Source organism: Calidris pugnax, unplaced genomic scaffold, assembly GCF_001431845.1.
Source record: "Calidris pugnax isolate Ruff unplaced genomic scaffold, ASM143184v1 scaffold27, whole genome shotgun sequence".
In the NCBI taxonomy this organism is placed as follows: domain Eukaryota; kingdom Metazoa; phylum Chordata; class Aves; order Charadriiformes; family Scolopacidae; genus Calidris; species Calidris pugnax.
Window position 1 is genome coordinate 11,382,160 of NW_015090893.1, and position 20,446 is coordinate 11,402,605.

Sequence of the window (20,446 nt, forward strand, 5' to 3'; positions counted from 1 at the left end):
GCAGAGAAAGATTACTGAGTGATCAAAACAACGGATAGCTTGTTTAGGTCCTGAAATAAAAAGCTTGGTCTGCATAAAGAGTGAGGGGCACACAGCTGTCTTTACATCAAAGAGTGAAGCACCAAAGAAAAACCTAAAAATAGGCCAAGAGCCGACGCTGGCCTAATCACTAATGGGTTGATCTTTAGGCATCTGAAGTTTTGACTTGCTTGACAGCAAACCCCATTCACAGCGTGCCAGGGACTGTTCATTAATGCCCCATACTATCTGCTGCCATCAGCAACCAGCCAAGGAAATGAGCCTCTCTAGGCAAAAGCTAGTTTGTCAAACCTAAGCAATTAACTAAGCTTCAAATCTCACGCACCAAAACTTAAATAGATGCAAGCATTCAAATACAAATAACCTCCCAGGTTTATCTGCCTTGACTATAGGGAACACATCCGCTCCATTCTCTCTAGCAGAGTCCTCCTTGGCTGCCAAAGCTCACATGAAAGGCAGGGGCTGAAAAGGCAGACAGTGTGAAAGTGCCCCTGAACAGGGCACCAGGGAAGCTGGGTATTGGAACAGCTCTCTATAAAGAGCAAAGGGGGCAAATAAACTTAACTAAGTGATGAGGTCTCCCCCATGGTGCTGACCCAGCAATTGTGCTTCAGGGTTTCAGCTACTGGAGGAAAAAAATGGGCAAAATCCCTATGACTAACACACGTTCTGCACCTTCTCTTTGAAACAGCCATCACCTCCCTTCCTTCAAAGATCACCCAAATCAACTTCTTTGCTTTTGAGGTATTCCCAGCAAACTCTTTGCCCTTTTCAAAGCTTTGTTTAACGTTCCCCAGGACTTTTTGCTCACAAATGCATTTTTGTGTTTTGCCTGACAAGTCTAATTGTCCCATAATATCTACATAGGTTTCCCTGCTCAATAGAGCCCTCAGTACTCCTTGCTGTCTAGCACGCTTTTCCCTCATCCTTTTTAAGTGTCTTCTGAATAGATCCTCTCAAGCAACCAAAAATTTTGTCCACTCAATTATAGATTTTTCAAATCAGAGCCTTCCATGGAGACTAGATATATTATTAGTGCAGCTGCCTTCCTCCTGAGGCAGTGGGTAGACTTAAAAAGCCAAGGAGAAAAAAAAAAAAAAAAGAAAAAAGAAAAAAAAAGAAAAGAAAAGAAAAGCTACCACCACTGTTTAACATCACAGCTCATCTCTTGCCATTGTTAGTTTATCACAAAAGATTAGTTCATTAGAGAAGAGAACAAACAATCCTCACTTCAAGCATAAATCTGTCAAGCAGGAGCCAGGAGGTACACCTGAGCTAATCTACCCAAGACAAGATAAACGTGAGAGTGGCTGCCGGTGCTCATTTAGCAAAGGAGGTAACCATCACACAGAACCTCTGGGTCCAATTCCCCTAATAGTAGCCACAGATACTGTAGCACTTGCAAGATCAAACTGCACAATAGGTACATTTTCTAGACCAGACCCGCAAAGCGCTGGAAAGCCACCACCACTGTTTAACATCACAGCTCATCTCCTACCACCACTGTTTAACATCACAGCTCATCTCTTGCCATTGTTAGTTTATCACAAAAGATTAGTTCATTAGAGAAGAGAACAAACAATCCTCACTTCAAGCATAAATCTGTCAAGCAGGAGCCAGGAGGTACACCTGAGCTAATCTACCCAAGACAAGATAAACGTGAGAGTGGCTGCCGGTGCTCATTTAGCAAAGGAGGTAACCATCACACAGAACCTCTGGGTCCAATTCCCCTAATAGTAGCCACAGATACTGTAGCACTTGCAAGATCAAACTGCACAATAGGTACATTTTCTAGACCAGACCCGCAAAGCGCTGGAAAGTCTTGAAACATTCAAAGCTCCAGAATAACGGAAAATCTATACGGATTTTCTGCAACTCTTTATTTTGATAGAAACAAGAAAATGAGACTGTGAAAGATCCCAGGGGTTTGTCTTCCATCTCTGTGCTGGTCATTTTACGTTTTGGCATCATATACCTTTCTGAACCACCCTGGTTTGTTGTGCAATTTCATCTAATGAAGCTTCTTATGTCTCTGCATGGAAAAGCTACATCAGCACCGTGTGCTCTCGGTGAAGCAGGGGACACACGGACCAAAGGGATGATGCTCAGACAAGCTGTTCCCAACTCCTGCAGAAAAATCCAGGCTTTAGCATTGCGTTTTATAAGGTTAAGATGGCTGGGAGAAGCACGGAAAAGCTACATCAGCACCGTGTGCTCTCACATGGAAAAGCTACATCAGCACCGTGTGCTCTCGGTGAAGCAGGGGACACACGGACCAAAGGGATGATGCTCAGACAAGCTGTTCCCAACTGCTGCAGAAAAATCCAGGCTTTAGCATTGCGTTTTATAATGTTAAGACTTATGTATCACGAACTGCGATGTGAGCAGACATTATTGTACCTATTTTCCCTTACGAAACGATCAGACTTCCAAGCAATCTCACAAACAACATACAAAACACAGTGAAACGTACCTTTCAAAGACAAATTTTTCTTATTTCCTTATCCCTGTACTACTCCTGCCCCTCAGCCCAGCCTCCACATACCCAGACAGAAAAATATTTATTTCACTCTATTACAAATATTGTCATAATTAAGTCAATTTTTGCTTTTAAAAGAAAATGTCAAAAAAACAAACAAGTGGCATTAACTGCTACAAAATTTTACGAGGCTTTAAAAAATATATTATGGAATCTTGTCACACTGAGTAATTTTTATTACAAGGGCAATTTTCTTTAATGAAAGTTGTTAGGTGAACTGGAAGGATTCCAATGGCTGTGCCTACTCCGGGCAAAGTAATACAGCCCAAACATATCAATGAGTGTAAGATTATCTGCAGATTAAAAACTAGGCCGGTAGCTTGCTAACAGACTTCGCAATAAACTTGATATACAGTGTATACATTAATGGTACCAGTCAAGAACTACTGTTTTTTTTTTATTTTGAGCTGTAAATAAAACTGTATGAAGATAGCGGAGAAGCTTCAACAGCAGGTCTGCTTAACATAAGGAGTCCCAATGCTTTCCAAAATAAGGCTTTTTCCTCCCTAGGTCAAACTCCTGTGGTGGTCTTACTGCAATTCTTCCTTCTGGCCTCACCATCCCAGCAGAGCTGCTCTCGGATGCCATTAGCCTGGTGACCACTTGTAGCATGGCCAGGACTTTCATCCTGCCTCCTGCCGAGGTGCTTTGCTTCACTTTACACACAGAAGGTTGAAGATATTCTGAAGATGGGAGAGCCACTGCACGCTGAAAATTCAGGGAACTTTCCCCCCTCCTGCTGAAGGGCACAGGGGGAGACGACTGGGGGACCTGCTGAATTCCCTTTCAAGCAGACAGGGCTGGTTTCCCTTCCCTGCAGGTTATTTTGGCCAGTTTAGAACCTCTAAAACCTGAAGTGCAACTGCTCCTCTGGCATTTGTTTACAGGCCATCCCAGCCTCCAGTCCCTACCCTCCCACACGCAGACATGCTTGTTCAAGATTACAAATGAATCCATTCATATTTACTTAGATACTTGGCCCTAACATTCTGTTTAACAATTTAAGAATGAATTATACACTTCTCCTGAATCTCTCACAATGTGCAAGCCAAGCCTCCCTGAAATAGAAAGCTCTACATCATTAAAATTAACTTCTCTCCCTGTTTTGGTGCAGATGAGTAATCTTTTAAATAGCAAAATGTGCTGTTATCCAAACAGGCAGCACTTACACTAGTTTTAATTTTCTTTCCATGTTTTCACCCTCTGATCACTGAAGTTTGCTGGGAGGATAATAAACTCATTTAATAAATTGTACTATGAACAGCAGTCCAAATAATAGCAAACTGATTAAGCTGATCACAACCTTCCAAGCTGAATCTTCTTAACAGCATAGAAGAAAAGGCCTGGGAAGGGAGAAAATACTATCTGTTGCTTCACTGATTACTGTTCTGTGGTAGACTCTTTAAAGGGAAGGGGGCTCAGTTTCCACTGCCCATTCTGCATCAGTGCTGGGTCTCAGCACACCTTTACAAATGAAAACTGGGCAGGGAAAAAGGGTTTCTGTGGATGGGACAACAGCTGAGAGTGTTCTACCTCACTTGGAGCAGTCATCGCTGTTTGGATCGTAACAAAGATTAAAAGAATTAGGTTTCTGGAAATCTTTTCGACTTTGATGTCTAAATGTTTTAAAACTAAGCTTCCATTTTAGGTACAAAAAAGTGCACAGAAGTGGAAGCGTGGGACCTAAGAAATAAGCCAGACGGCAAGATGCCGGGGCAAAGACCACTTGCATGAGGCTGTGCTGTGTGCTTTGATAGACTCAAGTGTATAAACCTCTGCTGCCTTCCCTGTACCATCAATTATTTCCTGAATTTGCAAAGGGAACATTTTCATACCTTCCTCCACCCTACAGCAGACATCCGAACCCTGCTCGGTTATGGCTTCAGGAGATACTAGTACTGAACGCAGAGACAAAGGTGTAATCTTAAAATGAGAAAATTCACATTCACTGGCATTAGCATATAAATACACCCAGACCCTAGGGAAAGTTTAGTCGGCTGTATTTCCGAGCAGGGAAATACAGACAGAATAATCACCTTTACTACAGCATAGCCTCTTAATGTCTCAGGAAAGTTTCATTTGTAAAGGAAGTCTATTCCAACTGTTTCTTCCTGAGGGAATCCAGAAAAATCCATTTACTCATCCTTCCTTCATGCTGTAAGGTTTAAGCACCTTTTGTTCGTTGGAAGCAGTGAAGCCAACCTGTGGTGTGTGCATCAGTTCTTAAGCCCTGCACACCGACTCCCTGGTCAACCCACAACATCAATTTCTCCTCCTGTGCCATAACTCATCTTTCCCAGGAGGAACAGCCATTCTCATTAGTTTACTCTTCTCCTTTCCCATTTCATTAAATATGTATCAAGATTAAAGCATCCACTTAGGCTTTTTCCTCTTCTGTTGACAACATTTGATCTAAAGAGGTGATTTTGTGACTCTCAGTCATTTCCTTGTTGATTGCTTTTAACATCAGAGAGAACGTTTTGCTGACGTACAGAGTAGATAGCTGCAGTTTTTGGCCTTTGTAGCCCTTGTAGCAGCTGAAACAGGAGTGAACTCCTTGTGGCGCGCTTAACATTCAGCTCAAGTTTGACGTAGCCATGGTGACTAGCAGGAAGGGTATTACTGTCCCAAATACTGCCTTCAATCCAGGGAATCTGTGCCCTCATCTTAAGGCCAAATAAGTGGGTTTGATTATCCAGTGATTTAACCAAGTGAATGCCTGCACTCCTGCTCGATGCCAACACACTTCTACTAAACTGACGAACACTGTATGGCCAGGTGAAAACGCTGAAAAACACCAAGACAAACCACCATACCAGTGGCATCACCACCTCCAGCGGTCCGAGGCTAATATACGCACCCCACACTGGGTCAGGATCCTGCAAATTTATTCTATTCCACTTTTCACACAAGAATTAAAAATCATCAGAGACTAGAATAGTCCTTAATTGCCTTTAAGCTACATCATTGACTGTTTTCCGAGCACTGGAAAGACAAGCAGGGGTGCAAAAGTGTTTCAGGAGTTTGCTCGTAGGATGGAACAAACCCAACTGAAGATGACACCTCTGCAATCTGCAGGCTTTAGAACAGAGCAGGTGCATGGGGACGGAGTGGGAACAAGTGCTGTGCTAGATGGGTTATCTGTGTCTGCTTCTGGTGAGCACATCAGTACATCCACTGCCGATAGTGATGTCCTGGACAGCACATCATGACATGAACCTAAAGCCTATGACTGACAGCAAGACAAAACTCGCCATCATTCGGGGAGATGAAGTGTTAAGACATTTCACGCTGAACCATTTTGGAACAGATCAAAGTTGCGAGATTAAAGCCTTAAAAGTCACTGAGTTTTGCTGGGGAAAAAAGCAAAAAAAGAAACTAAAAAAAACCCCCAACCCCAAACAAACCAGTCCTCAGAGATTCAGCTTTGCCTTTATCAGCAGGATTCATGTACAAAGAACTTCTTGGCCTGAAAGTATTTGCTCTGTGCAAACCAACAAAAAGGGAAAGGCTCCAGAAGGAACACAAGAATTAACAGAAAATTCTAGTCTGGACTTTTGTCTTGTTACAGAATAGAGGTTCAAGATGTAACCCACTTGAAAGTTTGCTTTGATTTGTTAGGAATGCATCCCTTTGGAGTCCTAAGGCTTTGATCTCAAATGTCTAAGTGAGGAAGAACAACTATGAAGACTAAAATTAATAGCACAAACCTACAAAATGTTTTGCTTTGGGATTGCAGCCACATGGAATATTGGAAAACTGATAATCCTTCATCCCTACAATAATGCTCATACCGTAATAACCATGAATGACAAAGGAAAAACATGTTTGTCTTGCAGTCTGTATGTCAGAGAACAGAAAACGAAGTATTTGGCAAAGAAAAAAAAATTACCAATACAGTTGCAGGAAAAATACAGATATGTTTGACTTGTAGTAACAAACTGTGGCATGTCAGAAGTATATTTTACAAACTTCTTCTTTATACGTTTGACTTGTAGTAACAAACTGTGGCACGTCAGAAGTATATTTTACAAACTTCTTCTTTACTCCTCTTCTAGACTTCTTTGCTGTCGGTTCCAAATGCTCTTGTTTACTTTATTGGCAAGAAATGCAACTATCACAGTAAGTCAGTGACATCTGCCAGAAAGGTCAATAAAATCTATTAAATCCTGAAGCACAAATCCCGGACTGAAACCAAAACTAAACCATCTCACGGACAATATTGTTCTCAACTGACAGTCATTTTGGCTGGGTGACAGAGGGGAGAGGGTAGTACCAATAGCTGAAGGAACCCTGCTTTTAAATCTTGGCTTCCACTGTCCAGCTTGGGAAATGACTGGGTTCCACTGGAGACATCAGTGGCTGCTTAACTTGTGGGTAACAGGCACCAGTGGTCCTCCTTTTATGAATAGATGCCATAGTGAGAGAATGAGTGTGGTATTTCTTTACTAAGAAAGTATCACTGCAATTAAAACTACATAGAAAAGGCTTGTGTTTTAGATTATCCACTTTTATTTTTAAATTGCAGCAGCGTTAACTTCCAATTTTCTCAAAGTGAAGAAGTTTCCACCTTTATCAAAGTCTTTATGTAGGAACAGCTGCTTTGTCAATACCACCCAAAACACACGCTTAAATAGCAGAAACTATGATTACCAATAATAGACATCATATATGAGTCCTGGCAGAGGGTGTTTGAATCACATTTCTAATTAACTTCTATACAGAAGCAGCTGTAAAACATTAAAATGCTGATTTGTGCTGCAGCTGGCAGAGATCTAGGATTTTTGACTCCCAGCAGATGAGGACACGTACTTCAAGGTGAGGAGAATAGAATTAAAGCTGTTTTCCTGCAAACTTCCACTAATAGAGCCTTGGCTTCCACTGTCCAGTGTGGGAAATGATTGGGTTCCACTGGAGACATCGGTGCCTGCTTAACTTGTGGGTAACAGGCACCAGTGTGGCTTCCACTGTCCAGCTTGGGAAATGACTGGGTTCCACTGGAGACATCAGTGGCTGCTTAACTTGTGGGTAACAGGCACCAGTGGTCCTCAGGACTTTTATGAATAGATGCCATAGTGAGAGAATGAGTGTGGTATTTCTTTACTAAGAAAGCATCACTGCAATTAAAACTACACAGAAAAGGATTGTGTTTTAGATTATCCACTTTTATTTTTAAATTGCAGCAGCATTAACTTCCAATTTTCTCAAAGTGAAGAAGTTTCCACCTTTATCAAAGTCTTTATGTAGGAACAGCTGCTTTGTCAATACCACCCAAAACACACGCTTAAATAGCAGAAACTATGATTACCAATAATAGACATCATATATGAGTCCTGGCAGAGGGTGTTTGAATCACATTTCTAATTAACTTCTATACAGAAGCAGCTGTAAAACATTAAAATGCTGATTTGTGCTGCAGCTGGCAGAGATCTAGGATTTTTGACTCCCAGCAGATGAGGACACGTACTTCAAGGTGAGGAGAATAGAATTAAAGCTGTTTTCCTGCAAACTTCCACTAATAGAAGCTACATGCGGTTGGATTTATTTAATGAGCTGTAATGGAAACTCTGCTCCTCAATTATTTATTTTTTTTTAAACTTTAGTTTGCCAGACATCCTTCACTACACAATAATTAGCTGAGAAAGATCACAGTAAACTGGACCATTTAAAGCCACCTCATCTCCTTTCTAGAAGAATCCTTCAGCTGTAGCAACCGATGTGAAAGTAATAAATACGAGATGATGAAGAGTAAACTGGTTAGTTAAATTTAGGCTGTCACAAAAAAAGCTGAAGTAAACAACTGCAACGGGGCTCTGGGTCCCTTAAAACACAAGGGAACATATTTTTAATCCTCTCCAGCCACTGCCTCATGAACAATGCAGGTTTTAAATATCCCTTTATGAAGGGTATACAGAACTACAGAAATGGTGTTTAAAGGCACGTTAAAAATGAATACCATAAAAGAAACCATAAAATTGAATCTCATCCGCATTTCACTCCAGATTCAAAGCAAGCTCTGTCACCAGCACTTGTTTAAAGTATCCCACACCCACAAGACACTGCCATCAAAAAAGAAACCATAAAATTGAATCCCATCCGCATTTCACTCCAGAGTCAAAGCAAGCTCTGTCACCAGCAGTTGTCTAAAGTATCCCACACCCACAAGACACTGCCAGAAATGGAGATTAACATGTCATTCTCTTTTCTTAAACCAAAATCTGACATCTGCATCAGTTTTTATTTTATTGCCCCACCATTTGGTGCTCACTACAGAACAGAGTATTGGTGAGTTCACAAATTCACTCCTACACCAGCATAAACGCTCTCCTCTGCTACCTGGAAATCACCCCGGAGTTTGGATAACGAACATCGCATCCAGACTGTGGGTCACAACCACCTAAATGACTGTGAAGCCTATTTCACTTTGTAGTATTTGTGTCACTACCAGAATCAGTGACGTTCACCAAAGCCACGTCACTTTCTGTGTGGAAAAATGCCATTGGTATCGGCTTCCATCAGAAGCATTTTAATAACGGAAGTCTTAGAACTTGACCGAGAGCTGCTCGCTGTGACTTTATGCACCTGGTAGTGTTCAACCACATGACAAATGACCAGGCCCACAAATTAAGCATCATCAAGAGCCTGAGATTAATGAGATACAGATATCAAAATGAGTACATTTCATGACGGAGAATTTCATTCTAATGAAAGTAAAGCGTACATTTGCTGCCTCAGACTTCCAAGTCTCTCCACCCAGAGGAACCAACCTTCTCCCATTACGCAAGGGGAGATCTCGCTGGCAGTTACTTTAAAGCTGTTATTTGTAACAGTCTACACAGACCCGAGATGGTCTGCAATGAATTCTAACAGCAAGGAAGAAACCTCTATTCTGTGACTTAATTTACCAAAATCATCTTTTTATCAGTCGCTTGAGACAATCGCTACCACAACTTCTGCAAGAGATCTCGAAAGCAACATTTTAAAAAAGGTTGTGGAAAAGCCTAGTTGCCTAAGAAAAGCTTGGCGTTTTCTTTTTTTAAATACATTAAGGTAAAAAGCTTTAAAAGAATCACATTGAGAATTCAGTCGCCACTTTGTCCTGAGCACAGTCACTCCACGTTCAGAGATGTACCAACCAGGTTCACTTCAGCGCATTTAAGAGGAGGGGAAAAAAAAACAAAATACTTTTACAATGCGTGTGCCTAAAGATGAGAAGATAATCTCTTTAGCTGCATAAATCCTAAGACAGACTGTCACCACTTTGTCCTGAGCACAGTCACTCCACGTTCAGAGATGTACCAACCAGGTTCACTTCAGCGCATTTAAGAGGAGGGGAAAAAAAAACAAAATACTTTTACAATGCGTGTGCCTAAAGATGAGAAGATAATCTCTTTAGCTGCATAAATCCTTTACTGTTCCATTTAAAGATCAAAAAGAATTCAAGCATTAAACCCTTTCCTATTTCAGATACTAAGAACATGATTTCTTTCAATTAAGGCTTGGCAGATGTGGTTAATGGAACAGAGTTGTATTTGCTACGTACCTGATGCTGCACCAAATGAGGCATTAATCACCCCTCGCCGTCTCCCCTCAGTCACTCCTTGGTGACTTCTGCCCTTCACACCAAATTATGCCGCGCGGTTCAGCCAAGCGGCCTTACCCACATTTGCTTCTCCGTTCAGATTATCCCATATGGCTTCCTCCAGAATTACTTGTACTGCAATATGTAGAGAGAGATTTAAAAAGTCACGGGGATTTATCTTTAAAGGGGACAAAAAGAGGGATTTGGCCGTGGCTCCCTCTGACACCCGGTGGACGGATGGGCTCTGGGAGTCCCCTGCCAGGAAAGGTTCAAGCAAGATACAGGAGACGGTGCAAAGCAAAGGAGGTGGCCATTCATAGGGGGAGAGGGCAAATGAAGGGGAAAATGTTGGTCAAAACCATCACATTGCTTGTGAAAAACACTCCTTGGACCCCTTTACTAAAAGGCCTAAAAGTCTCTTGCTGCCTTTCAAAGATGAGCAGTGGCCACGTGCCAGAGTCTGGGCTCATGATGCTTCGCTGTCTCCCAAACGTCAAAGAGCAGCCCTAATTCTTACTGCACAAAGTCCTGCTGAAAACGCACAACTAAGGAAAAAAAGCGAGTAAAAGCAGGGAAAGAATAAGACAAATTTTAAGATGGCTGAACAAATATTTTCAGGACTCCTAAACAGATATAATTTTCACGAATTAAAATAAGGCTCAAGGAAACAGGGTAGTCTTGGAAGAAAGACAAAGCTGAAATCCAGAACCTCCCTAATCACTTCCCAAGGGAAAATGAGATCCCATACACCTTGCTCGTAACAAAATTTCCTCCTCCAAATCAAATACAGCCAAGTATTCATGCCTCTTGGATAATCACATCCTAAAATATACCGTGTTTAATCTAAAAGCCAGAAGGTTGACTTTGCAAATGTCATTGTCACATGGGCTTAAATATATCCCAGTGCTACAGCTGAGAGCGTTACTGCCTCCCAGTCACAGGTAGGGAGTTTGACTGGTTACTGTAAGAATCACAGAATCTTAGTGGTTGGAAGGGACCTCTGAGATCATCGAGTCCAACCACAAAAAAAACCCACAAAAAAACCCACCAAACAAATACAAAACACACCACACCAAACGCCCACCAAAAACACCGCACCAACCAACTAAACCCCACACTCAACACCTCACCATAAACCAATAACCCTGGGCACTAGAGCATGCCCTGAAGAGCCATGTCTATACGTTTCTTAAATACCTCCAGGGATGGTGACTCCACCACCTCCCTGGGCAGGCTGTTCCAGTGCCTGACCACCCTCTCAGTAAAGTAGTTCTTTCTAATATCTAATCTAAATCTCCCCTGCCCCAACTTCAGACCATTTCCTCTGGTCTTGTCGTTCGTCCTTTGGGAGAAGAGGCCAACACCTGCCTCTCTACACCCTCCTTTCAGGTAGTTGTAGAGGGCAATGAGGTCTCCCCTCAGCCTCCTCTTCTCCAAACTAAACATGCCCAGTTCCCTCAGCCTCTCCTCATAGGACTTGTTCTCCAGGCCCCTCCCCAGCTTGGTGGCTCTCCTCTGGACACGCTCCAGCACTTCAATGTCCTTCCTGTAGTGAGGGGCCCAGAAGTGAACACAGCACTCGAGGTGAGGCCTCACCAGTGCTGAGTACAGAGGCACAATGACTTCCCTACTCCTGCTGGCCACACTATTCTTGATACGAGCCAGGATGCCATTGGCCTTCTTGGCCACCTGGGCACACTGCTGGCTCATGTTAAGCCTGCTGTCCACCAACACCCCCAGGTCCTTTTCTTCCGGGCAGCTTTCCAGCCACTCTTCCCCAAGTCTGTAGCGCTGCCTGGGGTTGTTGTGACCAAAATGCAGGACCCGGCACTTGGCCTTATCAAACCTCATTCCATTGGCCTTGGCCCAAGAAGGATGTGAAGTTTCCGTGCGGTGCCACCCCGCAGGCAGACAGCACCCGCAGGCAGACAGCCCGGCTGGCTCAATGCTTCCAGAACAATCCTGATGTTTGGAGACTGCGGTATTTCCAGGGCTGCCACATTCAGCTTCGTTCCCCAATCAGCCCAGCGCTTTGCCGGTAACGCCGGCTCCAGAGATGACTGATGCTGCCGTTCTCCCCCTTCAACAGGGGACAAGGCTTGTTCTGAAACACTGTCATTTATGCAAAAGTAGTAGTAAAAACGAGGAAGAACAGGCTGTCAGTCAATATGCAAATAACCGAACGCTGAAACGTGAGTTTTATATGAAATTTAAGAACATAGCCACAATCACTGATTTCTGTCATGCTAAGCCATAAAACAAGATAGACCCCAAGTGCTTCTGAACCACCCGTGTGCTGAGTACGTTCTTCTCCCTGGGCAGAGCAAGCCCCAAGTATGCAGCGAGATGTTTCTTTTAAATGACATTCAGCAATTAAGTGGGAGCCTTCTAGCACACAGGAAGTGTACAATGGCTTCAATAATTTAAAATTTTTCATCGCTGCAAAGGGTGAAGAGGTAAAAACCCTACCCTGTTTTACACTAAAGGAAGGGCTGAAAAATACATGATAACAGTTTGTTCCAGATAAACTTACAAATGAAAACAATTAGTTCAACTTTAAGAGGTATTGCTGTTTAGAGGGTTATACCTTTTGGTGACTTGGCAAGGGAACTGGGCAGACATGATGCTTGTGCAACACACTTTATTAGGTCTACTCTTCTGATACATTTCTGTATTCCCTCATTTCTGAAGTTTTGCTTACTTATAAAAGGCATCTTGACTTTCAACACTGCCCCCAATAACACCCTCATGCACAAACGGATGAAATCTGGGCTAGATAAGCAGACTGTGAGGTGGACAGAGAACCAGCTGAGCTCTAAAGGCTGTAATCAGCAGCACAAAGCTGAGGTGGAGGCCCACACTGACACTGGCTGTGCATTCCCGGGGCCGATGTCAGGGACATCTTCATTCAAGACCTGGATGAGGGGACTGAGTGCACTGAGCGCACCTTCAGAAGGTTTGCAGACCTTACAAGCCTGGGAGGCATGGCTCATGGCTGACATGCCACTCAGAGGGACTTTGACAGGTGAGAGAAATGGACCAACGGGAACCTCATGAAGTTCAACAAAGGGAAATGCAAATTCCTGCACCTGGGGAGGAATAACCCCGTACACCTGTACCCACCCCGCAGCTGCAAAGGAGCTTTGCAGAAAAGGACCTGGGAATCCTTGGGCACAACTTGAAGTAAAAGAAATACTGCTTAAACATAAGATTTTTTAAGTTTTTATTTTTTTCTTTTGAACGAAGTCACTGTAAGGGTGACTGAACAGCAGAACAGGTTCCCCAGAGACATTATGGAGTCTCTATCCTTGGAGATTTTAAAAACTTGAGTGAATAAGATCCGGAGAAACCTGCTATAGTTGAGCAGAGGGGTTGGGTTAAATGATCTCCAGATGTCCTCTCCAACCTCAACTGTATGTTATTCTGTACATGTTCCAGTCCAGCCTCCACCTGGAAGAGATCTCTTCTCCAAAACAGACAGAAGAGAGTAGAGTTTGACTCCTGCCTTTCATTCAGTAGTAGTATCTACTTGCTGTTCCATTGCTGTACAGAGCTACAAAATACGTATCAGGGGAAAAGCAAAGAACATTTAGACAAGCATCCTGCAAAGAGAAAACGTGCCATCCTCTGCCCTCTGCTGCTTCAGCTTAAGGCTGTTCATTTATCTAGTGAGAGACAGACGACAGCTTTACCTTTGTTCATGCAAACAGAGATAGCTTATACAGCAGAGGTGTCCACGAGCTACAAGAATTAGATGGAGACCAACAATCCATTTTGTAGAAGGCAGACACTAGAGATGAACAGCTTATTTCTTACAACCACAGCCGGATTCACATTGTAGGGCTGGGGACTGAAGCAGACCCTGAAGAACCACTACCTGCCCGTCTGTTACTCATTGCCTGCTATCAATAATAACACCCCATCACAGCCAATACAAAAACCTGCAGTGTTACAAACTGACCTGCATTTCAACTTCTGTTCCCTTCCTCCCATTTCTATGATATAATAGAAGCCACTTACCACTCAGCAGCATTGTAATTAAATAATCAAAGAGCAAACAAATTTCACAGCTGACAGTCCCCAGGAGAAAACTGATATACACGAAAAAAGCATTTTAGTTTACTTAGGGCCATTCTCATAACAAGAAGCTCAGAGGGATATAATTAGTACCCTGCAAGCCAGCATATGAAAAGGCTTAATTTAACTGAGATCAGAACTAAAGAATAGCTATAGAAATTAAAAGTGAAGCCACAAATCCACACAGGACTGCCACAGCTAAGCGTTTTTATGATCAGGAATCCTAAGGTCGTAATTCCCATGTATCGCATTCTGATTTCTGCTTATCCAGAAGGGTGGGCGTTATTTGAGACCACCCTGAAACAGCCGAGGTTAATCCCAGGAGGTCAGTCCATGGGTCTTTAGCAGCTCCCAGCAGGAAGAGGCAGACAACGCCAGGCAGGCTGGTTTTTATTCTCCAACAACTGTCTGCTGAATTGGTGCCCCCCTCCTCAATAACACCTATATCCTTCTGCACATTAAATCCCTACAACTGTTTTGAAATGCTTATGGGCAGGAGAAGAAAGTCCTTATATCACAGGGATCCAAGCTTGTGGGGAAAAAAGACCAAGCTTTCATAGTCTCACTGGGAACGCTATGTTGATACTAGAAACTACTATTAGAGGAAGTAGGAAACAGGCCAACAATATTTACCCTGTTGTGACCATGCTGGAAAGCAGCTTCTTTTAAGCTACCCCAACCTAAGAAGGGAATTCCTACAAAGATGCTACCACTGTACTGTGGTACAGTACTGTACTGTGGTACCACTGTACTTAGACTCATCCCACTGACAAGTAGCCTTTCCCAGAGCACTGTGGCTGATGTGGAATCCAGCACTAAATTTGTCTGAATACTAGATTTCCATCATTTACATTATACTATAGGAATGCACAAAAAAATACCAGACGGCAAGTTGTTCCAGCACATTTTGATTTTTCAAATACAAAGCCTAGGAAACATTTCAAAAACACAACTCGTAAAGCTTTTGCTGCTCGCTGTTAAGATTTGCTGTCATCAGGACAGCCTTTTTTGCTTGAAAAATGTTTATTGCTAAAGGTCACAGAATTGTCTCTCTCAAACAAATTAAGAAATAAATGGCTGTTGACACTTCCAGATGATGATTCATCTGCCCGAGAGCTCCAATAATGCAAAGCAGCACAGCTGCCTCTCAGGTATGCTGCAGACCACAGCAGCCACCAGCCAGCCCAGAAATCTGTCTTCACTCTCCTGTCACTCTGTCAGCCAACTTCTCAATTCCTTCGTAGTCACACCAAAAATTCCTTGCTCTCAAAGCTGAACAACAGATGAAAAACATAGGAAAGTAACATCTGTCAGAAAAAAACCCACCGATGTGTGCAGCAGCCAGGTTTCCATACTTACTATTTCTATTATTAGCAAAATCCTCCTTACTTCATGTGAAGCAAAGATTCTCTGTGTATGAGACTGAAGGCTGAAAGAGGCTGCTGGATTAGCACTACCATCACCACCTACAGAAGATGGCACAGTAGCAGGAGGAGAAAGCAACACAAACAGAACCTCAGGAGCAGCTGGACAAAGCCCAGTACGTTTTACCCCAACACAGGTCGGTACACAGGAAATGCCAGCCATGGGGAGAGAGTCTTCTTGCCAGGGAAAGCCAAGTTCTTGAAGGTTCATCTTTTTAAAGAGTTATTGAAGTGCTAGAGGTGTGTTTAGACAACCCTCGAGTGAAATGCCATCATGAGGTACAGCAGAGTGTATCTGATATTTTATCTTGTCAGGGTAAGCTCTCGATAAAAAAAAATTAATAATAGATTTTTATTGAGCGATTATCCTTTTCATCTTTTGCTTTTCACTTGAGTTTATGATGACTATTTACTGATCTCTTTGGGGAAGAAGCTGACATTTACTGTTCATACTTATGCCTCTCTGATCTCAAATGTGGCCTCTACTATCACTAAGTCCAACAGTGATTCTCTAATTTCAGAAAAAAGATGCAGTTACACATTTGTGGGACTAGCATTTGAAAAGAAAGCACAGCATTCCACCTTCCAGACTATGAAGAAGATTAATCATTCATGATTTTCAAAGAAAGTCAAGAAATCAGAAATCTCTCCTCATTCTTTTTACTGCTCACTGGTTCTGTGGCACAACAGTGATGATCATCAGCTTAGACACAGGGTTTGTATCACCTGCCCAATTTAATCACGAGAAACAGATAACCAGAGCAGTGGCCCGACAGTCCAAGTCCAAGAATGTGCACTTTTCAAGCATACAACATGTGAGGCAACACTTTCTTGGACCTCCCACTCCTTCCTGCAGTTCATTTTGACATGTTAAATTATTAATTCTCAGGTATTGGATTGAAGTGTGTGTTTATGGTTTTTGGGGTTTTCTTTTGGGTTTTTGTTTTTTTTTAAATACATACAATGGATAAATTGAAACCAGAAATTTGTAACTAGCAGCCGTGCAAGTCAAGATCATGTGTTCAGGACTTAACAGCCTCCTGAAGACTACAGATCTATTTAAACCCAGGATGGGATGTGGAAACCAACCCCAGTGTGGTCAGGGAAGAACTGTGCCTGCTGGAGAAGGAGCAGTAGCCAGCAGGAAACGCTACAGTGCGGAGCCAGAACTGACAGTAGTGAAGCAAAAATGTTTCATCCTAACCAGTAATTGTCCCAAAGTGCATAGATCAACAGAGCTAGCAGGAAAACACCGGTTTCCAAAAAAAAAGAAACCAAAAAGGTTTTATTGGCGCTTTCTTTGCTTGTGTGTTGACTGTCCAACACCAGCAGTCTTTTATAGCCATCTATAAATAGATGCTGCACACAAATTAATCTCAGCTACTTTTTGCAACTCCTGTATGAAAGATGGATGACTGACGGAGAAGAGCTTGCATCTTCTCAGAGGCAGGTGGAACAGAGCAGGAGAGAGCTGGACAAACAGCACGTGTCCAGACTGGCGAGGAGCAGGGGTGGGAGAGCCAGGAGTACTTTTGCCTGGTTAGAAGGGCACATCTAGAGAACAAGAAAAATAGATCCACAGGAAACCCGCTCTCATTACTTCCACTTCTCTCAAAAGAAACTTGTTTGTACAATTCAGCTGTGGTTACAGCATGAGTTTGTCTAATTTGCTTCTAGAGTGAGTAGCAATAAAGAGACCTTGTTGGGAGGGTGTGATTTTGGTTTGGTTTTTTATTTTTTCCCTCTCTCCAGCTTAGTCTGAAACTCCTCTAAAGAAATACTTATTTCATGTAACATTGATTTGTTCAAACCAACGTGCCTTGCTTGCAAACTCATTAGAGATGTACTTTAGAGCAAATACTATAGCTTTTGGATAGTGCTTATTTGAAAGTCAGTATAGGTCAGAACACTAAATACTCACGAGATTATTTCCAAGCTCATTTTAGGAGCTTCCTACACGTCAGATTTTTGGAGGTGTATCCATGTAGAGAGCTCTTTTCCCCCAGTTGTGTAATTTCAGTGGCAGGACTCGAACTCTGCAGCTCTTAAAGCTAAGTAGTCCTAGTCATTTTAAAGGAGAAAATAGACTTGGTAGATCTGATCATAACCTCTTAAAGTCACTGTACCCTCTTCAACACAGAACAACACCAGCTGCTTCAGAGGATTTTCCATGTGTGCTTTCTAGCTGTGCAATGTCCACATGATAGAGGCAATCATTCCTCCTTCACTTGATTGCCTTTTCCACCATAGCAAGGGTGCAAACCACAGGACAAAGCCTAGCTTAATTTATATCACATCCCATTTAAATGATTCAGAGAAAAAGATCCCTTGCCTTTCTGCTACAGAACAAGAAATTCAGCAAATACATCTCCCCATTACTGCTGCAATTACAAGTGGCTGTTCCATTTGTGGTGATGTGTTATATCAGCGACCACACATTTTTGCATGCAGCACTTAAACCCAATCCCAAATGACTATTACTGGCAATGCAGTACGAAATAAAGAATGCACTTGCGAGTCAGCAAGTGAGAGCAGGCAAAGTTTTGGATGTTGCAGATTTACTTTTCAGAAGCACGAAATTCAGGAGAAAAGCCAAATCACAGGCAGTCCGAGGTGGAAACCTTTTATCAAGGCTTCTTTTACGTTCTCTGTGTCTAGGAAAAAAATGCAGACCGTGAGGAGTAAGCTGTTCCCCCATCTGTTTATTTTTTTTTTTAATTTGGGAATTCCAAGGATAAAACATTTAACCCTGGGGTTAATATTTAGGGCTACACAGGCCCTTAGCAGAACATTCGAACCAGCTTCCCTGTTTATTGACGTTGTCCAAAACGCAGGACAGCCCATGCCATCAGCAGCTAAATCAGCACAAATCGAATATGGAACATGAATTTCTTGCTAGGCTTTTGGTCTTTCAAATGCACTGGAGCAAGGTTCACCTGGGCTGTGCTGTTGGCAACTAAAACAACCTCAAGTCATTAAACACATATTTGCAACTTCATTGATCCCTTTAGGTAGTTAAGCACCGGCAGGTAAACATAGGTGGAGATGTTATATAGAGGTTACCATACCTCTGTCACTGAAGTCATCCACCAGCACGATCTCCGCGATCAGCTCAGGAGGGGAGCGGTTCAGGACACTGTGCACCGTCCGGAGGAGAGAGGACCATCCCTCGTTGTGGAAAGGTATTATCACACTGGTGTTTGGCAGCTTCTCCAGGTACAGCTTATTCTTGCAGCTGGACATAGACACAGTAAGGGTAAAAGGTGGTGCCAAAAAACACCAGCACTTCCATTTAATTACCATTAAGTAACTTTGTTCATCCGTTACACCTCAAATGGATGCAAAGTGCCTGAAAAAAGCACCCCAACTTTCAGGCCTTATCAAGCCAGAGTTGACCTGACCTAGTCCACCTGGCCAAAAAAAAATTCCATATGAAGTGAGGATGTTGATGTCCAGTGACACTTGGCAACAGAATTCAGAGGGATCTATTAGGTGCTGAAGTTGCTAACACTTGGAAACAAAATCAGAGGGATCTATTAGGTGCTGAAGTTGCTTTGAAAGGAGACTCCAGTTATAGCTTGAGATACCAAAGTCTTTAAAATACTTGTTTTTCCTGCCCTTAAACCTCAAAGACCACTAGGAAGAGGAATTTCTACAAAGCTGTCTCAGAGGTGAATGTATCTCTTCTAGGCACTCTCAGTGTATTGGTTTGGCTCACTTATTCCCAGTTTTCAGAGAAGCAAAGCACTCTAATCACATGTATAATGGTCATCCAAATTTTGTAAACAAAATGTGGAGAAGTAAGGGTTTTGTGTGACAGCATCTTCCCCAAACAGTCCCACAAGTTCGAGACATTACAAACACTAGACAGAAGAGACAGGATAATTGCATGGCAAAAACTGCTCAATAAACAAACCCACTAATAGGTCAAGCTCCAACCTCTACCAAAAGCTTCCTTTGTCATGCTGGACAGACTATTTAAATCTTACTTTTCCTAACCAATCAATCTTGTGTTCTCCATTTTTCAGCAGTTCTAGTTTGGCACCTGGGACCAGTTCTGCAGACAGACGTGAAGGAAATTGAGCTTTGAACACCAAGCACTGGAGAACTTGGGTAAGGCTGGAGAGTCAGCTCTGCAGAGTCCCTGTATGGATCCCTTGAATCTGGGGCTATTTCCCCACAGCATTAGTCGTCTTAATTTTGAAAGAGGGGTAACACTCCCTTGCCTCACAGGAGTGTTTTCAAGGTAGCTTCATGAAGAAAATTCCAACTGCAGCAAATAGTGCAGTGTTTATTTTCCTGCAGGTGTGGCCCTCACAGTGGAGTTTGAACGTTGTTAAACAGGTGATATCTAAAGCCATACAACAAACAATTGCAGTAAAGAATACTCAGCAGCTGTTCACTAGGGGACAAAAATCTACTACACTCCCAGAACCCCACATATCCGGGGCAAAACAGACTGAAGTGGCTACGTGAATAGAGATTTTTAGAATATGTTAATGGCATTGCCAGCAGGACGGGTTGCCCTCTTCCCAGTAGCAGGGGATGGACGTGGTCTTCTGGTCCTCTGCTCCCTGCCCTGCCCCACCACCAGACCCTGCACCAGAGCCCACTCCCTCCTACCAGGTGCTTGGCTGGGCTTTTATGACCCGCACACCGCAGAGCACACACACGGGTAATTAATTCCCTCCCTGTTCCCTGCCGGGCAGATGGGAACAAAAGCAGCTCTGGCAGTGGCAGCTTTTTCCTGGTACCTTTCCCAGGAAAGGGAGAAGGCTGCACCTA

General features: G+C 42.9%; 1 protein-coding gene across 1 annotated transcript in view; it reads right to left on the reverse strand.

Moving 5' to 3' along the window:
- Nucleotides 1-20,446, reverse strand: part of GALNT10 (polypeptide N-acetylgalactosaminyltransferase 10) — a 92,017-nt gene that overhangs the window by 20,257 nt on the left and 51,314 nt on the right. The window contains exon 4 of the mRNA XM_014948073.1: nucleotides 18,730-18,896. Within this exon, the coding sequence (XP_014803559.1) occupies nucleotides 18,730-18,896 (167 nt within the window). The remainder of the gene's footprint in view (nucleotides 1-18,729; nucleotides 18,897-20,446) is intronic.